General features: G+C 35.0%; 1 protein-coding gene across 3 annotated transcripts; it reads right to left on the bottom strand.

The window, feature by feature from the left end:
• Window positions 1–1,174: 1,174 nt before the first annotated feature.
• Window positions 1,175–25,943, bottom strand: LOC126693628 (probable inactive purple acid phosphatase 16). Of its 3 annotated transcripts, XM_050389679.1 has the most exons (6): window positions 25,761–25,904; window positions 6,788–6,949; window positions 4,344–4,568; window positions 3,179–3,455; window positions 2,618–2,786; window positions 1,175–1,586 (listed from the first exon to the last, which is right to left on the bottom strand). In XM_050389679.1, exons 1-6 carry the CDS (start codon window positions 25,861–25,863, stop codon window positions 1,374–1,376), a joined length of 1,149 nt encoding a protein of 382 aa, XP_050245636.1. In that variant the 5' UTR covers window positions 25,864–25,904; the 3' UTR covers window positions 1,175–1,373. The 3 variants fall into 3 exon arrangements, with proteins under 3 accessions (XP_050245636.1, XP_050245637.1, XP_050245635.1); XM_050389680.1 differs by lacking the exon at window positions 25,761–25,904 and having other exon boundaries at window positions 6,788–7,172; XM_050389678.1 differs by lacking the exons at window positions 1,175–1,586; window positions 2,618–2,786; window positions 3,179–3,455; window positions 4,344–4,568; window positions 6,788–6,949 and adding exons at window positions 21,060–21,480; window positions 22,547–22,715; window positions 23,094–23,370; window positions 23,868–24,092 and having other exon boundaries at window positions 25,605–25,943.
• Between the last annotated feature and the right edge of the window lie 1,498 nt (window positions 25,944–27,441).

Raw genomic sequence — 27,441 nt, 5'->3', positions numbered from 1 at the left:
AATCTTCTCAGTCATAGTTATAAAGCCTGATTTAGAGATGAGATACCCAAGATTTAAACCCTTTTCTGATCTAATATCTACAATGATTTAAATCATGCAAATTTTCTAGTTATTAGTGTTGTATGTTTGTAAAATGTCAGTCATAAGATTCTGTAGTTATTGTTTTGTGCCTTTTTTTTTTTTTTTTTTAATTTTTTAATGATGTTACCTAACTTGCTGCATTGTTCAACTGGTTCAAAAACAACTAGCCCATAGCTTCCCCTTTTTTTAAAGAAAACAATTTTATCCTTTTAGCTGTGTTTCAAATATACTACTAACTCATAAAAGTTAGAATCAACTTTGCTTGATTCCACGTAAAGAAGCATTTTGTGAACAATGGGTCAATTTCTTTTCATCACTTGGATTTCAAATAAGTTGACCATCTAAGCATGAACAATATTAAAATCAAATTGCATATGCTTAGTTTGATTACACAAAACTAGAATAGCAACTTGTCATAACAAAGAGCCTTTTATGGATAACCAAAAGGGGAAAAGAAATATTTTCATAGTAATGTACCGTCACTGTCGTTATAATTACACACACATCCCCCCCATTTGCCAACATTAATGCATTGCTTAACTTGATTTTGATATTCATTAGAAAATTGCAGTGTTATTATGATGCTTTCCTCTGGAGTTTTAATCAAGTATTCCTTCTTTTATTAATCTTATCTAAGTATAGAGCGCGGCAGAGCCATGAGAGCTTTGATTCGAGAGGCCATGGTAGGTGCATTAAGATAATTTTACACAGAAACATTGATTACTGAAAGAAACAGAACCCTGGAAAAGTGCTTCTGGGAGTTTCTAGATATGGAAGGAGACCTGTTATGATGTGCCATGAAGCTGTTTTAACTTAAAAACATTTTCATCTACATCATAAGAGTTTGCCTAGGCAGAGATGAGCCTAGGAAAAAATTCTTAATGATATAGAATTGATCATTGTTCGAATAGAATGAAGAAACTATAAAGCTACTAATTTGAAAAGCTTGAATAAATTTAAAACTTAGATGAGGAAATACATTCCCTGTACCTAGTCATCATATATCTGGCTAAAAAGCTCATCAATATTCTTTGAGTTAAAAGATATTATGAAAGCTAATAATGTGTCATGCTGATAAAGAAAAGAAACAAAGGGAAAAAAAATGGTGGCCTCATGTATATAAAACATATACAAACTGATTATAAAATATACACACACATATGTACATCATGTCACATGTTTGATCTTGGGGGGAAGAGAGAAAAGAATATGCAATGCATATACTCGCACAGATATTATTGGTCCTTTTTTCTTTTCACAAATGTGATTAATTATATATTCCTTGATGGTACTCAAGGACTCAAGGTAACTCTGCTGTGTACTACACCGTCCTCCATCCTTATCCAAGATTTAATAGAGAAAGGCTGCTGAGTGATTTCTATAATTCTAGCTCCTCTAAGCCAGTTTCCATAGCCACCATAACCAGTATGCCTAGCATAGCAGAGCCAGAGTTTCTTATAGGGGCAGCACCAGTCCAATCCATGGTTATGCCCAACAAATACTGCCTGCAACAATAAAAGAGAGAGAACTCAAAATAATGCCATTCATATCTGTCAAACCCAAGCCACAGATTCATTTAGTTTCTGATATTCAGGAACCCTAAGCACACATATTGCATATTAAATATGTGGTTCCAATTACGAGCTTTTCTCAAGCCAAAACTGATCAGGATTTTTTCAACTTTCTTGCCGATATTAACATATTTGCTTATACTGCTTCCACATTTAAAAGAAATATATAATTACAATTACCAAAACGCAGCTGACCATCCTAAACCACATTTAGATGATTTAGGTGCAAAGTGTGTGATTTAAATGTCATGGGTGCATGAACTCATATTTTCAGGGAAATGTATTGTGATAGAACTGAAAAATGATAACGGTACCATACAAGCATGAAGAACCAATTTAAAAGGGAGCGGTAGAATAACATGATAAATTAGTCATGATGAACAACCAAAAGAAACATAACATGAAAAAATAAAATATAAAAAGAAGAAAAAGAAAAGAAAAGCTCCTTTTGACTGCAACGAAGTTATAAAAGACACAAATACAAGGTACTCAAATGTCAACGTGTCAAAACAAGTTTCATTCTTTTCTTATGTAATTCTTGTCAATAAAATGGAACAATAGCAAAAAAAAATTGGTCATTTTGGGCCACAGAAACCCAGTCATACATATCTAGCCAGGCGAAGCCTGGCCAGCTTGTGTATCAAGAAATTCCCTATTTGACTTGGTATTAGTAATCAATCAATCCAGATGAAAATGGGGTCATTCAAATTTTAAGGTCAAATCTAGACCCAGTCTGTCTAGGAGCACTGATTTGCATCATATGTGTATGAAGGTATAAGTACTTTTGTATGTACATATGTGCACATGCTTGTTCCTTTGTGTCGTTACCTAGAGAGCAGGCATTTAACATGAATATATGTATGTATGTGCAAATCTATATATTTACATATGATTACAGTTGTGCATTGCTTATTTTTGAAATGAATATAATTATGTGTGTCATGCTTGCTTATCTGTGTGCTTACCTTGACAGAAGGCCTTTTAACTAGAAGATCCATGATACCCAATTCAGCTTCTTGAGAAGCAACACTTTCTTTGTTAATTAAGCCTACACAAGGCTGGTGTATTCCAAACCTTGGAGCAATTTTCTTATATGCTTGACTTGGAATATGCCAGAATATTAGCTCGGGCACGCTGTCAGGTAACACTAAATTGGTTAAGAATATGAAGGAAACAGATTTATTTAACAAATTAAAAAAAAAAAAAAAAAAAAAAAAAAAAAAAAATTCTCCATATCTTATTGGTGCTCTCCAATGAAGAAAACCAAAACCTCAGCATTGTCAATCACAGCTATTTGCCTTAATGGAATTAACCTTTCTTTCCTTTTCAGTTTCTGTTTAATCTATCCACGTCGGGAGCAATGTTCCAAAGTTTTCTGTTCAGTTTATTCCTTTCTCTTGCAAATCATTTAAATCAATGAACTAGAGTCTGGCTATTTAAACCTTGTTTCCAATTAATTGTAATCAATGCTAATAAGGTTCCACAAAAAGTAGTTAAAAAAAAGAAGTATTTCTGTGTTCTAATACCTTGATTTAGGGTTGATCTCTTCAGATTTTTTCTGGAACCATTCTGCTTGGGCATTTGAGATAACTTCTGGATAGGACCCCCCACCAGAATCTAAAAAGTACAGGTATACCACAGGTGACTTTGGATCATCTGATGATGAGACTTGGAGAACATAGTTGGATATACTTGGCCAAAGCTCTTTAGGACCATTGCTAGAATAAGATAGCACATCATGCTCAATGTCATGTTTCATCAACTCGATACGCTGTGTGCCTCTGAAGCTGCATGCTTCTTCTCCTGCCAGAGGTAATGGCCCCATCAGAGAGAAGCTTATATAAAAATCTTTAAAGCATTCCCCCCCCCCCCCCCCCCCCCAAAAAAAAAAAGTATTTAAATATCTCATAAGAAGAGAATCATATATTATGATACTATTGAGAATTTGCATGTTAGAATGACATCATTTTCTATATTTTCAAATTTTGAAATAGTAATATATTATGGAAGATGAGAAAGGAAGAACGGAAGAGATTAACGTGGTTTCATCACTAAGACCTACGTACACAACACCAAAAGCCAAATGGCTACATCTTCATCCTCTTGATTGAACATATTACAAGGGAACTCAGACTTATAATGGAATTTACAGAATTTGAAAATAGGTAAACAATCAAATTATTACATACATATTTTGAATGTGATCTTCACATCTTTATAATTGATTCCTCCAATCCCTTGATTTACTCCATGCAATCAATTCCTTGATTGTCAACAATTTGTGCAAAATGCCATTCTTGCCAACATATATTAAACTATTATAAGTGAGCAAACATATATTGTTATGAACTTATGATTACTGATTAATTCGGTATCCCATCGCTAATGCATTATGGACATCATCTAAAAGGCTATCTTATGTTCATTTCAAAATATTGCGCGAGGGGGTTTTATTTTATGGTTCACTTGGTTCTGTAATTTCAGTATTCTTCATCATAGTTTGCGTGAATATCTTTTTGACTCTATAACAGCTTACAATAGGCCAAGCTCCAATGAGGCAGCTGTCCAAAACAATGAGAGATCAATCATAATCCTAGGAAACACTGACAAACCCAAGGAGTGTTGCCTGTCACTAGTGATGACTGGTTTGTCACCAGCCTTTTTACACCACATTTCATACAGCATGCTAACCTGAATATGTCGAGTTGACTGCTGGGCAAATAAGTGGAGGAATTCCAGGGGCTGAAAACCACTCCATCGGCCATTCAAATGGTGCATCATCATGGTTTCCAAACACACTGGCCCAAGGAATATTTCTGGATTTTGTTGGAGAGATTGCCTGATCCCAATACAAGCTGGCATTTGCTATTGGGATATTGTTGGCTGTAATGACATCTCCAAGGTATACAACAAAATCTGCTATCCAATCAGTTCGTTAGAGTATTAAACCGAAAAAACAATCTATAAATAAATAGATCAAAATATTAACTATGCAAAAGGGCTCTATATCAAGCTTTGCACGCTTAACTTTTTGAATTTAAAAATCATTGGAGTAATTTATTGAGGTAGACCGATACGTTAAGCAAAAATGTAACCTTTTAAGTCAGCTGAATATCAAACAATTCAAGATATCGGAATAGAGATGAAATTTAAGCTTTTTTAACATAATGCAGTAAGCCAGAAAATAATAATGGTCTTGTCTCTACAAAGGGTGACAGTCACCAAGTAAGTGACACTGATTCCCAGCATGTTAGTACAGTATAGATAGAACATTAAGACATCATACGAAAATTTCTTTGTGTAGCATTCAGAACTAACCATTTTAACAGAAAATAAAACAACAAACCCAACAAGTTCGTCATGCCTTTGCAATGATCTCTATTTTTTTTGGGCACAATATCATAATCTATTCCATGGAGAGTACCCATAAAAAGGAAATGAAAATCATGTATGTCAAAGTGGTACCAGGCATGCCTTAAGCCCTTAACACCCAACAACACATTGAAGTGTAGCAATTTGAATGTGTGGTCATGTAATTATGAAACAAATGCTATATCTATATGAAACAGTCGACCCAACTAGTGGACATCAATTCATTGAATAGAATCAATAGACTACACTCTATAAAGTCCTAATTATTCATTATGGCAAGGTCAAACCTACCAAATCTGCTCGTAGCAATTTGTAAGGCACTACACAACTGGTCAACCTTTGTTATTGTTTGATGAGAGCGATACAGTAAGCAAGATGTTAAGCTGCCCATGCTGTTCAATATATGAATGTCTATATATGTGCAGCATAATAACCTAAATGTATAGACAGTTTTGTTTCTTGAAACTAAGCCAAATTGCGGTAATCTTAATATGATTTAATCTAATTTGATCAACTTTGTCAACATTGAAATATTTAGAAGTCTAGATGGTACAAAACAACAACAACCAAGTCTTTGTCCCAAAATATTTAGAGTCGGTTATGGATCCTCAATAGACTAGTCAGCGTTGACCATATGAGATATCCATTTTTAATACTTCTAGTGTCCGAATTTTGGAAACAAAACTAAAATTCTATAGTACTTAAAATTAATAGATAGACCCTTCAAGGTGCAATTCTAAAACTTGTTTCCCCCTTTATCCTGACATGACAAAAGAGACAACAAACATGTAGTAGTAAGAGAGTGTAAGGCCCATATCATTGCTATTTCGAGTCACATGTGTAAGACACTTCACAAATGACCCACATGAACAAGTTGCTAAGTTAGTAGCCCCAGATTACTAATCCCAAACTCCCTTCAAGAAATTGGACTTAATACATTACATAAAAAAGTGTGCATTCACAAGTACTAAAGTATTAACAAACTAACCATTAACAAGTTATGGGAAAGGTTTTGCTGCCTGCTTGTAAAGGGGTACATGACAGCTAAAAGAAAGGGACAAATGTCTAGGGTTTACCTAGTCATGTGCATTGTATATGACCTTTGAATACATGTTTTTTTCTTTTTGCAGCCACATAAGCCTGTATGTAACAATTGCTGCGTACAAGTATACATCAAAACCTTTTGCATGTACATGAGTTGACTTTTCTTAGGTGAGCCCTCAAAAGTCAAAACCATACTCCCTCCGTCTCATTTTTTTTGTTCTTTATTTTATTTTGAGATGTTCCAAAATATTGCCCTGTTTCTAAAAATAAAAGTCAATAATTTACTAATGTTCCTATTATACCCCTATTAATTAACTAATTTAATTTTTTGATAAATTTTTTTTTTAAAGATAATTTTGAAAACTTATACATTTTTAAAAGGTAAACAAGACAATAAATAATATCCCCATAAAAAATTTAACTTTTCAAACAACATATTAAAAAAAAAAAAAAGACGGAGAGAGTATTTCTAGCTATGAATTTATATACACACTTCACTTTAAAATTTTGAAAAACACGAAATACTTTTTTTAAAATTTTAGAAAAAATGCTTTTTGTTGGACCTTTCCTCTTTCTCAAAAAAAAAATAATAAAAAAAAAAAAGTGACATGGCAACTGAAACAACATGGTACAACAACCACATTATTATCACACAACACAACAAAGCTAGCTAAGCTAAGCACGCACATGATTGATTAAAAAAGAAGTGATAACGTCACCTGTAGTAGTTTCATTGTCCAGCACAGTGTTCATGACCTTTACTGAGTTCACGTCCTGGACTGGACCCCAGTCTGTCCACGCGTTCTCCCCAAAATGCAGGTCTGCAAACACCGCTATCTTGAACGCTGCACCCGCCCGCATCTGAACATACCTCTCACCGCCTGAGGCCTTTGTTGGTGGTGGTGGTGGTGGTGGTGGTGGTGGTGGTAGTAAGGCCAGCACTTGGTCATCTAATCCGACGGTCAGGTTGAAGAGAGAGAAGCAGGTGAAGGATAAGATCGCTATTTGGGTCTGAGTTTGTGGCCTCTTCAACTCCATTGAAAGGAGAGAAGAGAAGAGAATTTGGGTGCAAATATATTGGGTTTTTTTTTTTTTTTGGTATCAGGAAGGTGATACTTTGGGTGGGTATGGTGGTGGAGGGAGTGTGTTTTGGTGGGAAAGAGGATGAAATGACGAAATTGTCCCTGGTCTGATTGAGATGGTTTTGGTTTCTTATGATGCCCCTGTTTTTTAGCATAATTTTTTATTAGGCCCCCATGGATTTTGTCATTTGCAACTTGTCATTGAAGGAAGGGAACATAACTCAAGTATTTTAGTCCGGGTGGCCCAATATAATTGGAGTCAGGTAAAAAATTTATGCAGGATATTTAATGTGTAAATATTAATTAAATAAAATTATTTAATACTAATCAAATCAATGTTAATTTAATTTTCAAAAAAAAAATCAAGGTCAATTTGATACATTAAATACATAATTTGATGAATAAAACCAATTAAACTAATGTTAATTTCATTTAAAGAATTGAATATTATAGTTGAACTATAAATATTAATAAAAATATATTACAATTAAAAAAGATATTTTATTTTAGATATATGATGATGCATAGTTAAGTAAAATTGTAATCTAATTTTTATCTTTATATCTTGTTTTTAAGAGAGAGAGAGATAGATATTATTTGATATGTGGCTTTGTAAGATATTAGTTTACAAAAACTAAGGTCTCAAACTATTAGGGGAGATTAATTTATAATTGATGATTTAACACATTTGCAACATCTTTTTAAAACATTTTAGGATTTTAATTGGGTTAAGGTTCTATTAGTCTTATACTTTGAGAATCTTAATAGAAATGAAAAGGAAAAATGTGCTAATTAAAAGCACTGTAAAATTTTCAAAACATAATGTAGCTTTTACTCTCATTGATGAACTTCATCAATTTAATTAATGAATGTTTATATCACTTTTTGTGATTAATAACATGTCAATTTGTAAACCAATAGTAAGATTTGTAGTTTCCTTAACATTACTAATAATAATAAAAAATGTACAACATACCTTTTAAATATATACAATTTTATAAAAATTTGGATCTTTAACCATAGGAAGTGGGGCCTTTTTCCCTAAGGGAATTTTTTTTTTTTTTTTTTTTTTTTTGGTGGGGCCTTAGGCCTAGGCCTAACTTGCCTAAGCATTGGCCAGCCCTGATTCTAGTATTTTTCAAAAAAATGTTCAAGGATTAAGGTGATAATTTTCAACATGACCTACAAATACATACAAAGTTAACAAGATAGGGTTAAGCCTTAGCAGGTTCATGTAATATTCAGATCAACACGAAAAAGCAAACACATGAAATTCGTTTTCAGTTGTTTAACCCCTTTAACTGAGCATCATTTTACCAATTTACCCTTTAAAACCTGAGCTATATAAACATATTTTTTCATCTAACTTCATCTTCTCTAGGACACCTTCAAATTTATGGTTGTAATTATATTTTTGTTGTTGGAGATTTTGTTTAGAATTTAGTTGTAATGTGTACATGTTATAAAACACAAGAATTGCTATTAACATGTTATTTGTATTAGGTAAACATGTCAACTTGGCTTATTAATCAAATGGGTCATGCCAAGTCATATCAATCGTAACACGTTGTAAAGTGGTGGGTTGTGCTAGTAGTGTTGGGCTGCTTTCTACCGCACTAGACCCAAGTTTTCTGGATAAGGGAGTTGAGACCGGTCCAACTACAACTCAATTTGATCCGGCTTGTGCGCAAACTATGCCTGGTTTGCCAGGAACGTGCTTGCGGCAAGTAGAGCTATTTCAGATTAGTTGTGGCAGATAGACATAATAACCAATATATATATATATATATATATATATATGGGTGCGGAAGCATAAATAGGTTACAAATGTATTTCTATTACAAGTGTAAACTAGGAAATAAACTAAGAAAGCCATCTGTTTACAATAGTAAAGAGAAGAAAGGTTTCTGAGTTCTGTAAAGTTGGAGCTCTGAGGTAGTGTGAAACTGGACCTGCTGAAGACTGAAGCAAAAGGTTCCTTTTATAGCTGGAGGAAGCCTTGAATTCTTTCAGGAGATTGCGGGAATCACAGAGGGTAAACTACTTTTTACTCTGGGTGAAAATATTTTCAGCCGAAAGTGAACAGTAAACTCAATGATTCTGTCAAGGTACTATTTTAGTGAACAATAACGGTCACTGTTCATGAACAGTTTGCTTTTCTGAACAGTGATTCTACATAGTGTTCTGGACTGTGGGTGAATAGTAGTTTGTCGGCAGCTTTGCTGGTGCGAGTACTGTTTTAAATAGTAACCAGGTTGCAAAGGTGGTTCTTGAGCTATTCTGGGGCTTTTGGAGCTGTTCTAGAGCCTCCTGGAGCTGTTCTGGAATTGCTTAATCAGTATCATGGTCGGACGGGTATCCATCGAAGGGATCCCATGGAGGATCATAATCACAATTATGCTCATGATACTTGGCGTATTGATTACAAAAACCACAGTACAGGATAGGTTCATAATCTGCCTTTTGAGTTACTAACTGTCTGGGCTCAATGTAATCAACTCTCTCGGTATGGAGGGCTGTGGAGTATGGCCTAGTGGTGAATACTGAAATCTTGCCAGTATTTCCAATAAAATGGTAATTTTGTCATAGTTCACTGGTGACATCTATAATCTCATTATTGAAGTAACTTCTCCAACAATCAGCAAGAGTGTCGGGGCCTTCATAAGAGAGATAAGAGTCTCCTTCATACCATGGACCATTATGGGTGTACCCATTGATGAGTACGAGATGGTGAGCGGGTTGGACAATCATCCAATTGTTAATATCCCATTGTGGGAGAGTACTCCAGTATCGGATGGAGACAAAAAGACTTTTGATTTCTGAAACAACCTGCTGGATGATTTGAGGGAATTGGTTGATCTGGTTATGGCTCGTTAGCTTGATGAGCTTGATAAAGCCATATTCAAACATTTGTGAAAGCCAGCTTGGATCTTCTTCAATGGACCAATCTTCATAATTGATTATTAGGCCAGGGAAGGGATGTTTCTTTTCATAGACCCGTGGCTGCTTCCAAAGTATTCTTCCCAGGTTGATTGGATGAAGGCATTGTCAATATCATCTGAGTCTTCACCATAAACTGGGAAATGGGTGGTGACCAATATTTTGAAATCCTTGAACCATAGGTCGCATGATTCAGACATAGCCTTGCTTCCCAAGATACGAACTTGTATGTCGGTAGGCAAGTTGGCAACAACACTTCTTAGCTGGTTTTAAGTCTTAAGACTGAACCTAGCATAATCGGTACCCATAATAGTCGTTTTATCCATTGAATGGATATCCTCTTTGCCAAAGAGTTGACTAATGGTAATTCGGCTTATTTCAATTTCTGCCTCAAGATTTACTAGGTGTATTTCTAGTGCTCTAAGGGTTTTTTGAAAAAGACGGTGGTTGCTTTGGGTAAAAGCTCTCTGAAGGTTATTAAGGATAATTTTGATGGAGGGTGGAAGTTCTGTGTACACTCCATTTGTAAATTGGAAATTCCTGGATAAAACTTCTTGTAAAGTGATGGCCACATTACCACTAGAAAATATTATTTTTAATGGAACAGATTCTTGAAGGGATGTTGCTTCCCTAGGTTCTGATCCAGAAGAAGCGTCGTCATGCCTTTGATAAGGAAAACCCTGGACAAGAGCTTTTCCTTTGTTCCTACTTGAAGAAGCCATTTTCCACTTACTAGTGGTACAAGTAAAATGAGATATTTGCTTTACTTCCTGCCATGTATTAACAAAATGGTTATTTTTTAAAACATTTTTGTTAAAATCATGAGATGCCATGGAGCAAATACTTTTATGCTGGATGCATGAAATGAGACATGATGGAAGTTTATGAAACTGATTGAGGTTCAAAGAATCATCATTTGTGAAAAGGATAGAAGGTTCAGAGTGATCAAGGTTCTTTTCTTGATTCGGATTTTTTGAAGAGATTTTGACAAGGTTAAGGGTCTTAGAGATAAAGACTTCTTGGAGACTGTTGATGTCTTTAGGCTCTGGGCTCCTAAGAAACTTAAACCTGATTGGTTGGCCAAAAGGATGGGTAGTGATTTCTTCACTATCCGTGATAAAAGGGTATAACAGACACATGAAAGGGTTTCCTAAGATGACCCTATCTGTCATATTTTTGACAAGAACAAATGTAGTTTTGAAACAAGCATTATCTTGGCAAACATGTGCTTTTGGGATTTTGAATTCAATCTGCATTTTTCCTCCACTTGCGGAAGTTAACCTTTCTTTGGTTTTCCGGAAGTATTTAGAGGGAATGATTCCTCCTTGAATGCAGTTGAGATCAGCGCCTGAATCTATTAAGGCTACAACCTTGAATTGAAAATCTCCGCTGATGACAATCCTAACTTTGGAGTGCCATTTTTGGAAGTTAATTCTACTGATGGTTTGCAAAAATGATTCATTGGTTGGTTCTTGTTCCATTTCTGCAGTAGGGTTAACTGTATCATCTACTTCTTCATCAGAAGGGTTCTGTAATGAGGTACCTTCCTCATTGCCTTGATGAGAAGTATTTTCTAACTGTTTGACTCTTTGGTCCATGAGATTATGGTCAACCCTAAGGATGGTTAATTCTTGCTTAAGGGTTCTCACTTCTGATTTGGTATCCTTAATCTCTTTCTGGAGATCTTGGACGGTTATCTCTTTCTTGGATTTGGTAAACCTATTGTAAATTTTTTCCAAATCAACTTTGGGTTCCTGAATCCAAGGTTTGGATGTACTGGCTTCCTTAACTAGGATTTTGTAGAACTCACTGAGTCTTTGAGCTTTGGTGACTGGGTCTTCGATCTATTCTATGAGGTCTAAGAGCAGCTCTTCTTGCTTAGAAAGAACACTGATAGTCTTCGATCCTCATTAAATCTATGCCAACCCTTTAGGCAGCCAACTATCTTTCCTAGAGAAAGACCCTCATCCCATAGTAGTTCATCCATAAACCTAGCTCCCTCTCCTAGATCTAGAAGAGACCTAGGAACAGAATTCCAAGGTGTAAAAACCCATTCCCAGGTTAGTACCCCTTGTTACACAGCCAAGCAAGACTCAGTTACTGATCAAGAAGAAGAAAGCACTAGTCAAGACAGTCAAAAGCCTCCTTCACCATCAGGAACTGATATGAGAAATCCTATTCAGCAAGAAACTGAATATGACTACAGCTCTTAGTGTTAAGGAAAGAGGGAGTTACAATCGCTTCTATGCATGACACAGGTGGTGAACACATCTTCATACCACCAGTATTCTCCAAGGTTCTTACATCTAAGGTTACTTAACTGGTTATAAATCCTAGATGTGATATTACTGGGTTTACCTACGAAGTGTTTCATGATCGTATAGATCAGGGTATTGACACCGTCAGGTACACCTCTTCCTATGCGTTCGTCAAAGATAGGGTTCTCTTCTTCATCTTTTTGGACAGCATGTTTAATGTCTTCTTTAGACTCTTCTGTTAGACAATTATTCCACCAATCTAACAGTTTTCCTGTGAATCCTAAAACTATGAGCTCAACGACCTCTGTGTTTTGAAGTCCATCATTTAGGTAGTTATTGGCTACCATGGTTATATGCTGGATTTTGTTTAGGATTTCTTGTTCAAATAAACCATCTATGTTCCATTCATAGAGTTTACCACTGGATACTATGAACTGGGTAGACCTTTCCTCATATTGGAGGTCAGGAGGTGTAGGTCTGGGATACCAATTCTTGGTAAGGCTGGTTGGGTTTACCTTGTGTTGGTAAATCCTATTTACCTGTAATCCTCAAAATTGGTCTTCTAGGTGTTCTATCTCCTTTTCAGTTTCTGAGGAGGTTCTGCTAAAACTGTTAGACACTGTATGGGCATGTAAGGTTTCCAGCGTAGGGTCTCTACTGGTTGTGGTATGATCTGGTGAAGGGGTGACTGGTTCCTTCTTCACAAGTTCTTCAAGCTTTTGGGCCACTATTTCTAAGGCTGTTTGGTCCTTAGGCTTGAGACTGACTTGTCTAGTTGTGGGGAGCTTGACTAAGGGTTTTTCTAGAGTTTGGATAGGTTTGCTAGGGTTTCCTGCCTGAAGGAAAACCTTATTGTCAATCCTATCTTCTATCCTATCAAGCTGTTTTCCTATGACTCCTAAACACTGGTTGGTATAGTTGTTTTGCTCTATTACTTTCTTGACAACCTTTTCTTCTGGGGTTGCACACTTAAAAGGAGAGGCAATTATATCTTCACTACCACGGTGGTTAAAGAGTATGGCTTCTTGGGGAGGATGACTAGACCTAACAATTTCTGGTTTATTAGACATTGGTGCATCTTTCTTGGGGAGTAACTTCCAGTTGGTTTTGGAAATGACACAAGACTTTTTATGCCATTTGAAATGTTTCTCAAAGTATTCAAAGAAAAGATAATCACTTGATACCTCCTTCATGAATAGTTTCCATTTTTCCAACACTTCTTCTTTTTGTTCTCTGGTATGGTTAGCTCTATAGGCTTCTTTCTTGGCTCTATTTCTTTCAGAGTTAAAATTCTTAGTTAGAGCATCCATATTAGGGGTGAACTCTTTTCTTAACACTAAAAGCTGATAGTCATATTCAATTTCTTGTTGAATAGGATTTCTCATATCAGTTCCTGATGGTGAAGGAGGCTTTTGACTTTCTTGACTAGTGCTGTCTTCTTTTTGATCAGCAACTGAGTCTTGCTTGGCTGTGTAACAAGGGGTACTAACCTGGGAATGGGTTTTTACACCTTGGAATTCTGGTTCATGTCCTAGGTCTCTTCTAGATCTGGGAGCTAGGTTTCTAGATGAACTACAATGGGATGAAGGCCTATCTCTAAGGAAGATAGTTGGCTGCTTAAAAGGTTGGAGTAGATCTAATAAGGATCTAGATCTGGTATCCTGGTACAGATCTATGGAAGATTTGGGCTGGGGTTCAACATATTCTAAGGGTGTCCTGTATCTAGACCGGTCAAAGCTAAGTCTAACCGTTCCATCGGCTAGTTGTTGGACAAAGTCTAGAGCTGGGTTCCTAACTGGGTTTTGGATCTGCAGATGATGGTTCTCATTATCTATAGTCCAATGTGCTGGGAATGTGACTTCAGACCATTTCAGGGTTCTGGGTACCTGAACTGTGGATCTAACGTCTGGAGTTTGGATAAGGGTGGTTTCACCAGCCTTTCTTTTGTCTATGGCTTGGACAGACATGTTTATTCTCATGCACTTATAATACACTCTGTATATAAGGGCAAGCTGTCTGGCTCCATGTAACATGAGAGTTCCATGGGTTTTGATGTTGAGGGTGAGGACCTTCAAGATGTGAGGGTCATCAAGTGCTATAGTGAGATTGGGGAAACAGTTGAAATGAACTGGTCCACCACTTAAACTGGATTCCATGGTACCTAGGAGGTTGTCATCAAATCTAACATGATGGGTGTCTCTAAGGGCCATAAGGATTGAATTGTTCAACCCTTCTCTGATCAGTGGTTTTACTCCTACTTGGACTAGACCAATGTGGCGGAATCTATGATCTTTTTCCCTGTGAGCTTTCACTGCTGCAGGGGATAACAAGTAGCATGTTTCATACTCCTTGTTGATGCTGTAAATTTGCTCTATAGTCCTAATATGGTAATCTGTTTTGAAAGTCTTTTTCAAGGACTATGATGATGACTTATAGACCTAGGTTATGGGTACTTTTGGTATGTTCCAATCTCCTAGTTTCTGACCTAGATCTGAAAGCTGGTACGACTTCGAGTTTATCATTCCATCATCTTGAGGAATCTCAAGGAGGGTTGTACTGCAAGATCTAATGCTAGAGGATGAATCACTCCTTTTAAACATCCTATTCATCATTTTGAATTAAAGCTTAAATTAAACAATTATAACCTAATTACCTTTATCTCCAAATTCCTAGATCTAACCTTAGATCTGAAACAGGGTGTTCAACGAGACTGATGCCTTCTGTGAATATTGTTACTACTGACTGTCGCTTATCCCTATGTTGATGTACACGAACCTTTCCGCTCATACCCTAACGCTTTCCTGGCTTGACGGGAATTACTGTTAGGCTCAGTTTCACACTACCTCAGAGCTCCAACCTTGCAGAACTCAGAAACCTTTCTTCTCTTTACTATTGTAAACAGATGGTTTTCTCAGTTTATTTCCTAGTTTACACTTGTAATAGAAATACATTTGTAACCTATTTATGCTTCCGCACCCAGACTGCCTAGAACGGCACTCTCCCCCTTTGTCTGTAACTTAACCCTTATATATATATATATATATATATATATATCTGGCTACTTAGTAGGAAATGACCAAATGATTTTCAAACACAATCACAGTAATAATAATCACTTTTACAAAAAGAAAATAACAAAATGGGGCAAATAGTAATATGTATGGGTTAATCAAAAGATGAAGAAATCAGCTTAAATCTGGTCCGCAGGAGCAAAACCAGAGAGGAAAAAATGTTCCTTCTCAATGCAATTAATCTCTTAAGAAAGTCCTGCCATGGAGATTAACTACCCTGAGGGAAACGGACCTGAATGGTTGATGCACAAGGGCTCCTTTTGGTTTTGACAGAGAGCAAGATTTCGTGAGAGAGAGAGGGAATCAATCTATCGGTACATGCCTGCCGTTCTAATTCTCCCTCTATTTTCTTTTTGGTTCTTTTCTTTCTTTCCCTCCCACTCGTTTCTTTTCTATTTCTTGGTATCTCTTTTTGAATTCCTATTTCTTAGTTATGATTCCCGTTGTTGCTCTGTCTTTTGTTCACGGCAAGGTTCTCTTTTTATAGTGCCTGCCGTGACCGGATTTTACTATTTTAGCCCTTAACCTCCTTTGTCTAGTCTGGGTGTACTGGCTGACCATCACTGGTCCGTCTGTGTGCCACCCCCCATCACCAGACAAAGAAGGATATTTTGTTTGTTTGTCTGTCGTGGCACCCTTTCTTGCTACGGTTTGCACCCAGTGGTTCCAACTCAGCTTACTTCTTTTTGGTAGTATGTCATCCCAGCAGGACACTTCCCCCAAAAGAGCCTGAGCCGAAACTTCAAAAATAGATTTTTTCCCTCTTCCCACCACCAAACTATGCTCTCTTTATCTCTGACCCACAACCTCACCATGCCCTGTATTGACTGGGTATAGGCTGGTGGTACCTAGGCCTTGCGCGTGCCTCCCTTCCATGTGTGTCAAAAATTTGCCTGCTGGTCGTTCGCCTGCCATGGTCTGGAGGCTTGCTTGCATAGTCTGTCGTCCGTTCCTTTTAACCTTTTATGTGAGCTGCTTTTCGATTTCTCGCTCTCCTGAGGAGCTGGGCTTTATTTAATACTGGGTCTTACATTTCTTTCGGCCCATTTCTTGATTACCCTTATTTCCTGCCATATTACTCTATCACTTCTACTGTAATGACTCAATCCTGCTGAGCCTCTTTAGGCCAGCCGTTTACTCTTTCCCCCAGTGGCCTAGTATGACCATTGATTTTCCTACTTATAGGCTCCTGTGTCCCTTTTGTCTTCCTCTTGGGCATCCTTGGCCCACTTACTTTCTTTGGGCTTCCCTAACCCTTTTACTAACTTTCCATTCCCATGGGCTTTTACTAACTTCATTGGGCTTCCCTGGCCCAATTACCTTATTCTCATCCTTGGGGTTCATGGGTCTGCCATTAACCCCTTACTTTCTTTGTTTGTATTACTTTGGGCCTGTGATGGCCCTTTCTCACTTTTCTACATCATATACTGCCCATGGATATGCTATTTCTCTTTTTCCGGGCTTCTTTAAGCCCACTTGCCTCTTCAAGGCCTATCTTGTTCATTTCATGGGCCTGTTATCCATTATTTCTGCCGCTTGGGCCTAATGGTTTTGCCATCTGTTTTGCCAATTCTTTGCTGCCCTTGTCATTGGGGTTTCTTCTTTCTACTTGGATTCTAAAAAATGACCATCAACACACGTCATGTTTATTAAACAAGTCATACAAGTCATGTCGTGTTACTAGTTTAATAAACATGTTGTGTTAAGGTAGGGATCCTATCACAATTAATAACGTGTATTGTTCGTGTTGACATAGATAGTTGAATACTCATGAATTGATAAGACATGAACCCAACACGTAAACATGAATTGTCACTCACTGCTTATCTAGTATTCAAATCCTCCCTCTCCCAACTATGAAATTATCCAAGAAAAAACAAAAACAAAACATAGAGTAATGCTAAAGACAAAATATTTTTCACAACAAATGTAACAACTATTATTGATTTTTATTTGGGTTTACCATTAACATCATTTTATTATTTAGTATTTATAGCTTGACAATTTATCCATTGTGAAAATAATTTTTTGTATCCACTAAAAGAATTTTTTTTTTAGTCTAACATTTACCATTATAAAAGTTTTTTTGTTTTTGTTTTTAATCTTGAAAAAATATTGAGTTTTTCGCATAGGGAACCATTAGACCAATCCCTAATGGTATTAAACAACCACATTAAAATTTTAGTCTTATGGGACAAGTCTTGAGTTCAAGTCAAATTAAAATTCAATCACACTTCCACTTATATGTATTTGATATTTACATGATTTCTTTACGGGTTGTATGTGTATCCACTAATTATCACTTTGAGGCAATGGGGTACCTATCTTCATACTGAAATCTACATTCAAATTAAAATTGAATCTACTCAAACACTAAAGAAGCAACAACAGTATAGCTTGTCTAAATTCTAATCCAATCCAACTCCAACTATTTAATTCCAACAAATCCTAATTGTTTTTGTTGGAGTTTTTATTTTGGTAGTTAAATGCTACCTTTCCCGGCATTATGATTTCTGGCTCTTTTATGATGGTTTTTGACTTCAAGAAGTAGCAACATAAAATAGCAGTAACAAAAGCTAAACATTAAAACTGAACACTATAATCTAATGAGTGCTTCGCAAACCAACTTTGACAATATACAAAAATAGAGATATTATACACCACACTTTTCTCAAATATATATATTTTATACACTAATATCATAAATTGAAAATTAATAAGCACTTTCAGAATAGATACGAAAGTTTTCCAAATTATATAAATAAATAAAAACTACATAAAAGTTAATTTTTTACGTGACTCTTTAAGTCTTTATTTTATATAAACATGATTTTATTATGTAACTAGTTTTTATTTATGTGAAGTACGAGGTTATTGTATAGTACAATATATGTTGTCTTTTAAGTTTTAAGTAAAATGAATCTTTTTTTTTTAGTCAACTTGAGAAAGTTTTAGCATCTTCTACCCCAAACTTACTGCCATTTTGACCCGATTACTTTCTAGCCAATGCCTCAGGCCCTAGGCTATGATAGAATTGAAATTATGAAACTGTCTATTCATTTTTTAAGGATTAAGACAGCTTAATCTTCATTGACAGAGATATTAAAACCAGTTTAGCTCTTAATCTGTTTGTGCCTTTGTGGCAAAGCAGCTTGGGTTTTTTTTTTTCTTTTTCTTTTTATAGTTAGTACTTCGTACGTATACATAAAAGTGATGAGAAAGGAAGATAATGTAGGATATAAAAGCTAATGACAGAAAAGATAGAGGTTCAAATGAAATAAATTAGAAGTTTGAGAGCTTAACTGAGAAACTAAAACTTGCCCAAAAAAACAATTAATTAAAGAACTTATTGGTCATTTCACTCAACGAAGTCGATGCAACACACAACCTATATTACGTATAGTTCCTTGGTATATTCTCTGGCATATAGATCCCCTAAATGTGACCTTTTTGACTTTTTTTTTTTGGCCTTAGGAAGAGTTGTGAAATTGAAGAACAAAATGATGACAGTGATAACCAAATCAATAACTCATCAATCCAACAAAACAAGGTAATCTTATTACCTAGTTGGAGTGTTGGACTCAACTTGTTTTGCATGTAAATAAATAGTTTTTTTAATAAAAAAAATGAAAAATGATTGAAGATTCTCTTGATTTTTTAAAATTACTCTACCCAAAATTCTTTAAACCATGATCATTCATGATTCACATCATCAATATATTAAATAAAAAATCAAATTCCTGTTAGTTAATACTCGTTTAAATATTAATATCGAAATAAAATTTGAACTATTCATTTAACTATCATCAGTAATTAAGATTTTAAGGATTCTACAATAATATAACTTGATATCAATCTATAAAAAAAACAGCTTGATTGATTGGAAACATGAAAGTTTACAATATCAAAACAACTTTGTGGAGTCATGTCATATAGCACAAAATCCATAAGATTGACCAAAGCCAAAATCTAGCCATTAGCATAGTTGCTCGATTAGCCTCTCTGCAAAAATGTCAAATTTTGTAACAAGGGAGTTGGGTCATGAACCACCTACAATCCTTAATAATAGAGGCAAAGAAAACACCAAAATTGAATTTTTCATGAATCATGCCAGCAACTAACTCACATACCTAAAAATTTACCTAGCTCAACCTCTAAATGAGTTAATTGATCGTTAGGTTCACAAATAATGTCTCAGCGATGCACGTATATATACTTAGTAGTAAATGCAAACCAAAAGAGCATTCTTTTGGAGTTTAGTTTTTTTCTTTTCTTTTTTGGCATGAAGAAAAGAGTGCAAACTACAAAGACAACAAAACAAATCTAAAGTCAAAACAGACATAAAATTAAGCAATAGATATTAATTAAGAAGGTCTCGTTAGGGTACTAGATGTCATAATTTAGAGTAAAGAAAGGGGATGAAGATGAAGACTCAATTCAAAGAACATGGACTCCTTATTGTTAGAAATGGCAAAATTGGACCTGACCCGAATCTAAATTTTTTGAGTCGAAGCAAAAATGTATGAAACCATAACCTGACCAAGCTAACTCATGATCTGGCCCATTTGTTAAAAACTTCTTTTAAAAAAAAATAAATAATAAATTAAGACATTGTTGGTTTACTTATATGTTTTGAGCTTTATAATACAAAATTCAAACTCAAATTTTTTTTTTTTTTAGAGCAATTCAAACTCAATTTCAATTGATAACTATTTCTCAAAAAAAAAAAAAAAAAAAAAGAAAAACTACAATTGATAACTATAATACTGCCATGTGATTGTTATTTTTTTAAAAATATATATATTGTTAATGTTGATAACTATAATACTGCCATGTGATTGTTATTTTTAAAATATATATATATATATATATATATTTATTGTTGATGTTTTCATAACGCCTTGGTGCTAGATTAATTTGACTCATTTATATTTGGTAATTAAAGTAGACTCCAAGGGTCACAAAAGTAATTCTACTTAATGTGCCTCGGAATCACAAGTAAACAAACGGAGTCTTTGTTGTCGCCTAGGTTGTGACTTTCCGAATATTACCACACTTTAACCGACAAGGTGTACAGTGACGGAATTAAATTAATTGACGCAGGTTATTTTCGTCAATTTGGTGTAGTTTGTAACATATTGCAACAAAAAAAAGATTTTGAAGTATTCTTTCTTTTTTTTTTTGAAAAGGATTTTGAAGTATTCTTTTTAATTTAATTTGTCTAAATTAAAGGATTGAGCCCTATTATATTTACCGAATAAATTTTTTTGATATATCAAGGATTTTTAATTTTTTAATTTCACCTAGATTTATTTTAAAAAAATTAAAATTGTTAGTATATACATTAGCCTAGCCCACTAGGTTTGGGCCTAGTGTATTGCACTTGTCATACACTTATATTACTTGTACTTCCCACATTACTTGTAGTCATCTCAAGAAAAGTTATCTCTAATTGTACTCTATCTCCTCCACCGACCAATATATTCACTAAGACTCACTCACTTGGTTGTCATCGAGATCTTATCCAAACTCCAATTGGCTTCCTCCTTACCACCTTGAATTTGAGGGGAGTGTTAGTATATATTTTAGCGCAGCCCATTGGACTTGGGCCCAAAGTATTATACTTGTAATACACTCATATTACTTGTACTTCATACATACTATGCTTATACAAAACTCTTTATTGTACAATATTATACACACAAAATATACATCAATATACAAACAATTCTCACTTCTCAGTCTCTCTCTCTCTTTATATTCTTAACAAAAATTAAAAAGTTAAACACATAAAATAACATAACAAAATAACTATCATTTGGTCCAAAGCTTTGTAACTAAATTGATTGGCACTTCCATGCACAACTTTGCTGTGTACTATACTGTCCTCCATCCTTATCCAAGTTCTAAAGGAGAAAGGCTGCTGAGTGATTTCTATAATTCTAGCTCCTCTAGGCCAGTCTCCATAGCCACCATAACCAGTATGCCTAGCAAAACAGAGCCAGAGTTTCTCATAGGGGCAGCACCAATCCAATCCATGGTTATGTCCAACAAATATTGCCTGCCACAATTAACAGAAAAACAACTCAACATGATCATATTCATATCCATCAAACTCAAGCCATAGATTGATTTAGTTTCTGACTTTCAAGAACCATAAGCACACACATTGTATATTAAATATATGTGGTTCCAATTCAGAGCTTTTCTTAAGACAAAACTGATCGGGCTTATTCAACCTTCTTGCCAACACAGTAACATTTTGGTTAAACTTCTTCCACATTTAAAAGAGAGATATAATTACAATAAACAAAACTCAGCTGACCATCCTAAACCACATTTAGATGATTTAGGTGCGAGTGTGTGACTCATATGTTATGGGTGCTTGAACTCATATTTTCCTGTAAATGGATTGTGAATCTGTGATGGAACTGAAAAATGATAATTGTACCATCCAAGTATGAAGAACGAATTTAAGGGGAAGCAGTAGAACAACATGGTAAATTAATCATGGTGAATAACCAAAAGAAACACAACATGAAAAAAAATAATAATAATAATACCATAGCTCCATTTGACTGCAAAGAAAGTTATAAAAGACAAAAATAAAAGGAAACTCAAATCCCAACATGACAAAAGATTTCAAGTTTTCATTCTTTTCTTATGCAATTCCTGTCGATCAAATGGAACAATAACAAAAACCAAAAAAAAAAAAAAAATGGTCGTTTTGGGCCATAGAAGCCAAGCCATAAATTTCAAGCCAGGCAAAGCCTGGTCAGCTTGTGTATCAAGAAATTCCAACCTTCCTAATTGACTTGGCATTGGTAATCAATCAATCCAGCTGAAAAAGGGGTCATTCGAATTTCAAGTTCAAATCTAAACCCAGTCTATCCAGGAGCACTAATGTCTCATATGTGTATGGAGGTATATGTACTTTTTTATGTATATATATGCCTATGCTTATTCAATTCCTTTGTGTCATTACCTAGAGAGCAGGCATCTTACATGAATTTATGTTATGTATGTGTGAATCTATATATTTACAGATGAATATGGTTGTGCGTAAGCATGATTATCTTTGAAATGAATATATTTGTGTGTACATGCATGCTTATCTGTGTACTTACCTTGACAGAAGGCCTTTTAACAAGAAGTTCCATGATACCCAATTCAGCTGCTTGAGAAGAAACATTTTCTTTGTTAATTGAGCCTACACAGGGCTTGTAAATTCCAAACTGTGGAGCAACTTTATTATATGCTTGACTTGGGATATGCCAGAATATTAGCTCGGGCACACTGTCAGGTAACACTAAATTGGATAAGAAAATGCAGGAAACAGATTTAGTTAACCCAAAAAAAAAAAATATTCACCATATCTTATTGGTGTACTTCAAAAAAGAAAACCAAAACCTCAGCATTGTCAATTACAACTATTTGCCTCAGTAGAATAAACCTTCTGTCTTTTTCACTTTCTATTTAATCAAACCATGCCGGGAGTAAAGTTTCCAAGTTTTCTGTTCATTTTTTTTTTTCTCACTTACAAACCATTAAAATCAACAAACCAGATTCTAGATATTTAAAACTTGTTACCTATTAATTCTAGTCAATGCTAACAAGGTACCATGAAAAGTAGTTAAAAAAAAAAAAAAAAGAGGTAATTCTTTGTTCTAATACCTTGAGTTAGGGTTGATCTCTTCAGATTTGTTCCGGAACCATTCTGCTTGAGCATTTGAGATTACTTGTGGATAGGACCCGCCACCAGAATCTAAAAAGTACAGGTATACCACGGGTGACTTTGGGTCATCTGATGATGAGACTTGGATAACATAGTTGGATATACTAGGCCAAAGCGCTTTAGGGCCGTTGCTAGAATAAGATAGCACATTATGCTCAATCTCATGTTTCATCAACTCAATACGCTGTGTGCCTCTGAAGCTACATGCTTCTTCTCCTGCCAGTTATGGAACATAAAAAAAAGATGAGAAAATGTCAATCAATTCCTTGATTTTGTCAACAATTTGTGCAAAATGTCATTCTTTCCAACATATATTGTTATGAACTTATGATTATTGGTTAATCTAACAACAGAAGAAGTGGTATCCTATCATAAATGCTATCTTCAAATTACAAAATTATAAATATCATTAGAAGGGGTATACTGTGTTCATATTTTATATAAAGGGGGGAGGGGGGGGGGGGGGGGGGGGATTTATTACATGGTTCATTTGGTTCTGTAATTTGAGTATTCTCCATTATTGTTTGCATGAATTTCTCTAAGACTCTTTCCCAGCTTATTATAGTTCAGTTCCAAAGAGGCAGCTGTCTGAAACTATGAGAGGTCAATCATAATTCTGGAAAACACTCAGAAGCCCAAGGCCTTTTGCCTGTCACTAGTGATGACTGGTTGTCACCAGCTTATTTATACCACATTTCAAACATCATGCTAACCTGAATGGGTTGAGTTGACTGCTGGGCAAATAAGTTGAGGAATTCCAGGGGCTGGAAACCACTGCTTCGGCCATTCAAATGGTGCATCATCATGGTTTCCAAACACACTGGCAAACGGAATACCTCTGGATTTTGTTGGAGAGATTGCCTGATCCCAGTACAAGCTGGCATTTGCAATTGGTATATTGTTGGCCGTAATGACATCTCCAAGGTATATAACAAAATCTGCAATACAATCAGTTAGTTATTAGAGTTTTAAACCAAAAAAAAAAAAAAAAACCAAAATATTAACTATATGAAGGTGCTCTATATCAAGCTTTGAGCGCTTCACTTTTGAAATTGAGCAATCATTGCAGACTTGCAGTAATCATGGAAATTTGTCAGGGTAGACCAAAACATGGGCAGAAATGCAGCCTATTAAAAGTCAGCTGAATATTAAACAATTCAGAAGAATCCAACTAGAGATCAAATTTAAGGTTGTTTAGTGCTAAGCTGCAAAACAATAATAATCTTGTCATCTACAACAAGTGATACTTATTCCCAGCACATTAAACAGCAAATGAAGATTTCTTAAGGTAGCATTCAGAGACAATAAACATGCAGTAGTAAGGCCCATATGGCCATATCATTGTCATTTCGAGTCATCTGTGAAAGACACTTGACAAATGATCGACAAGAACAAGTTGCTAAGTTACTAATCCCAGGTTACTAATCCCAAACTCCCTTCAAGAAAAGTGGACATAATACTTTACATAGAGAATGTGCATCGACAGGTACTAAGTACTAACAAACTAACCATTAACAAGTAATACGGTACCATGAGTTGACCTTTCTTTTGTGAACAAAGCTTGGGTTCCGGTGTCCAGTTACATTGGACATGTTAAGATGATGACACGTTTAGCACTAAATTTAAGCCAAGTCTTTCTTATTTGAGTCCTGAAAATCGAATTTCAAAATGATGAATTTATATACAACACATTCATTAGGGTCTTTTATTTTTTTATACTGAAATTCATTAGGGTCCGTTGGGTGCAATTATTTTGAAAAAATAAATTTTAAAAAAAAAATTAGACGAAAAGATGCTTTTTGAAAAAGCATTATCCTTTCCTCTTTCTAAAAAAAAATTACTTTTTAGTCTAAAATTTAAAAACAAAGGCACTTTTGGGATTTAGATACAAAAATCCAATAATAATAATAAAAATAAAGGCTTTCTGATTTTACTTTTTATCTTTTACATCAAAAAATAAAAACCTAATTACAGTATATCTTTTGTAAATGATAATAAAAAAGAAAAAACACACACAAACAAAGGCCGATTTTTATAACTTTACCTCTAAATCTCACAAATCACAGCATATGAACATTTTGCAACGAAAAAAAATAATAATAATGGGATTATTATTTATTCTATAGTAGGACAATATATAATAATAACATGGGACATGTACTTCACCAAAGTTTTAATAACGTGGGACTTTCTTTCTTTCTTTCACGGTAAATACAACGACAACAGACACACACAGCTAGCACATGATAAAAAGAGGTACTAACAAAATAGACAATTAGCTTGTATCCTGTATTTTCACACACGTTTTGGCGACAAATATCACTGTGATTGGTTACATATTACTGTTACATAAATCTGTTTTTTTTTTTGTTTTCTACCACTTACTGTCTATCATGTAAGACAATTATGGTAGTACTAGCATTATCGATAAATGGAAGTGATAACGTTACCTGGAGTTTCATCGTCAAGTACAGTGTTCATAACTCTTGTTGAATTCACGTCCTGGAGTGGACCCCAGTCAGTCGACGTGGCCTCCCCAAAATGCAGGTCAGCAAACAGCGCTATCTTGAACGGTGCACCCGCCCGCATCTGAACATACCTCTCACCTGAGGCCTTTGTTGTTGTTGCTGTTGTTAAGCCGAGCACTTGGTAATCTAATCCGACGGTCAGGGTGAAGAGAGAGAAGAAGGTGAAGGATAAGATAGTCATTTTGGGTCTGAGTTTGTGGCCATTCTGACTCCATGAACGGAGAGCAGAGCAAAGATATGGTTTTTTTTTTGTATCAACGAAGGTGAAGGTTGGTGGAGGTGGGGTGAGTTTTGGTGGGAAAGAGGATGAAATGACGGAATTGTCCCTGGTTTGATTAAGATGGTTTTTGGGTTTGTGATGAATGTCCCTATTTTTAAGCATAATTTTGATTAGGTCCCCAATGATTTTGTGAATTTGCAGTGTACCAAGAAAAACATGATTTTGTTCATAGTGTAAAATACAAAAAGTCAAAAACAACTCATGAGGTTGGGCTAAGCATATATATTATCAATATTTTTCAAAAAATATCTAATTCACTCTTTAAATTTTTTTTTTTTATTAGAAAGTTTCAACCTATAGCGTCAGTTCGAAACTTTACCAGTTGAGTTAATTGGAATTCACTACTTTTTCTAACCTTAGAAAAATAATATTTAATGTTATTTAAAAGTGCATTGTTCCCCTAAGAGCATTCGCATCAGGAAATTCTACTATATCCTATTTTACCATCTCAAAAGGCCACTTTATTAATTATACAATACCATTTTATAATACATCCAGCATCCTAACTTTTATTTTCCTATTCTACTCATTAAAATAATATATTTACACATTAAAATACATAACCAATACTCCTCTCAGAAAAACCCAGAAACCCACCTTGCCACCATCATGCCATCGACCAGCAACAACCACCACAACCAAACTCACCACCAACAACAACCACAAGCAGAGCCGGTTGAATGCTAGAGCAAGAAATGCAGTCGCCTAAGGCCCCAAGTAAAAAAAAGGCCCTCAAATTTTAACCAATAGGGTTATTTATAATTAATAAATAAAATAATATTTTTTTACCAGATGAAAAATAAATAAAAAAGAGAGAAAAATGTAACGTTCACAATATTTTTCATAATACTTTTACAACTAATGTTAAGTAGTAGGTTGTTATTAATGACAAAAAAATAATTATAGTGATATTTTCAAATAGAAAACAAAAAACAACTTAAAACCTAGGATTTGTTGTAAAAAAATATTGTGAATGTTGCACTTCTAAAAAAAAAAAAATAATAATAAGAGTTGAGTTAGCAAACTTTTACTAGTTCTCATTTAAGTCTATCAATAACACCGTTTTTTTACTTACCACTATCAATCTGCTACATCAACAAGTATGAAAAATTTTGTCAAACTTTTTCTATCTATAAAATTTCTAAAAAAAGAAAAAAATTCTACATAATTCATATTAATTAGTAGTAATTTTGCATCTAATACAAAATAATCAATTTTCACCTTAGGCCCCCCAAATGCATCAAGCTGCCCTTGACCACAAGAAACAACCACCTTAGGCGACAACAGAGGCTTGAAGACTGAAGGCGACAACAGTAACAGCTTAAAAATTGGTTGTTCTAGGTTTTGCTCACTTGGGTATTGGATTTAGATTGGTGCTTCTATGCTTGTTCTAGGTTATTTTGGGTTTTGAAAACCAATGCTTGAAGATTGGTTGTTTTGGATTTTGAACCGATGCTTCGTTGTTGTTGCTCCGCCACC

Source organism: Quercus robur, chromosome 7, assembly GCF_932294415.1.
Source record: "Quercus robur chromosome 7, dhQueRobu3.1, whole genome shotgun sequence".
Lineage (NCBI taxonomy): Eukaryota > Viridiplantae > Streptophyta > Magnoliopsida > Fagales > Fagaceae > Quercus > Quercus robur.
This window is presented reverse-complemented; position numbering and strand designations above follow the sequence as displayed.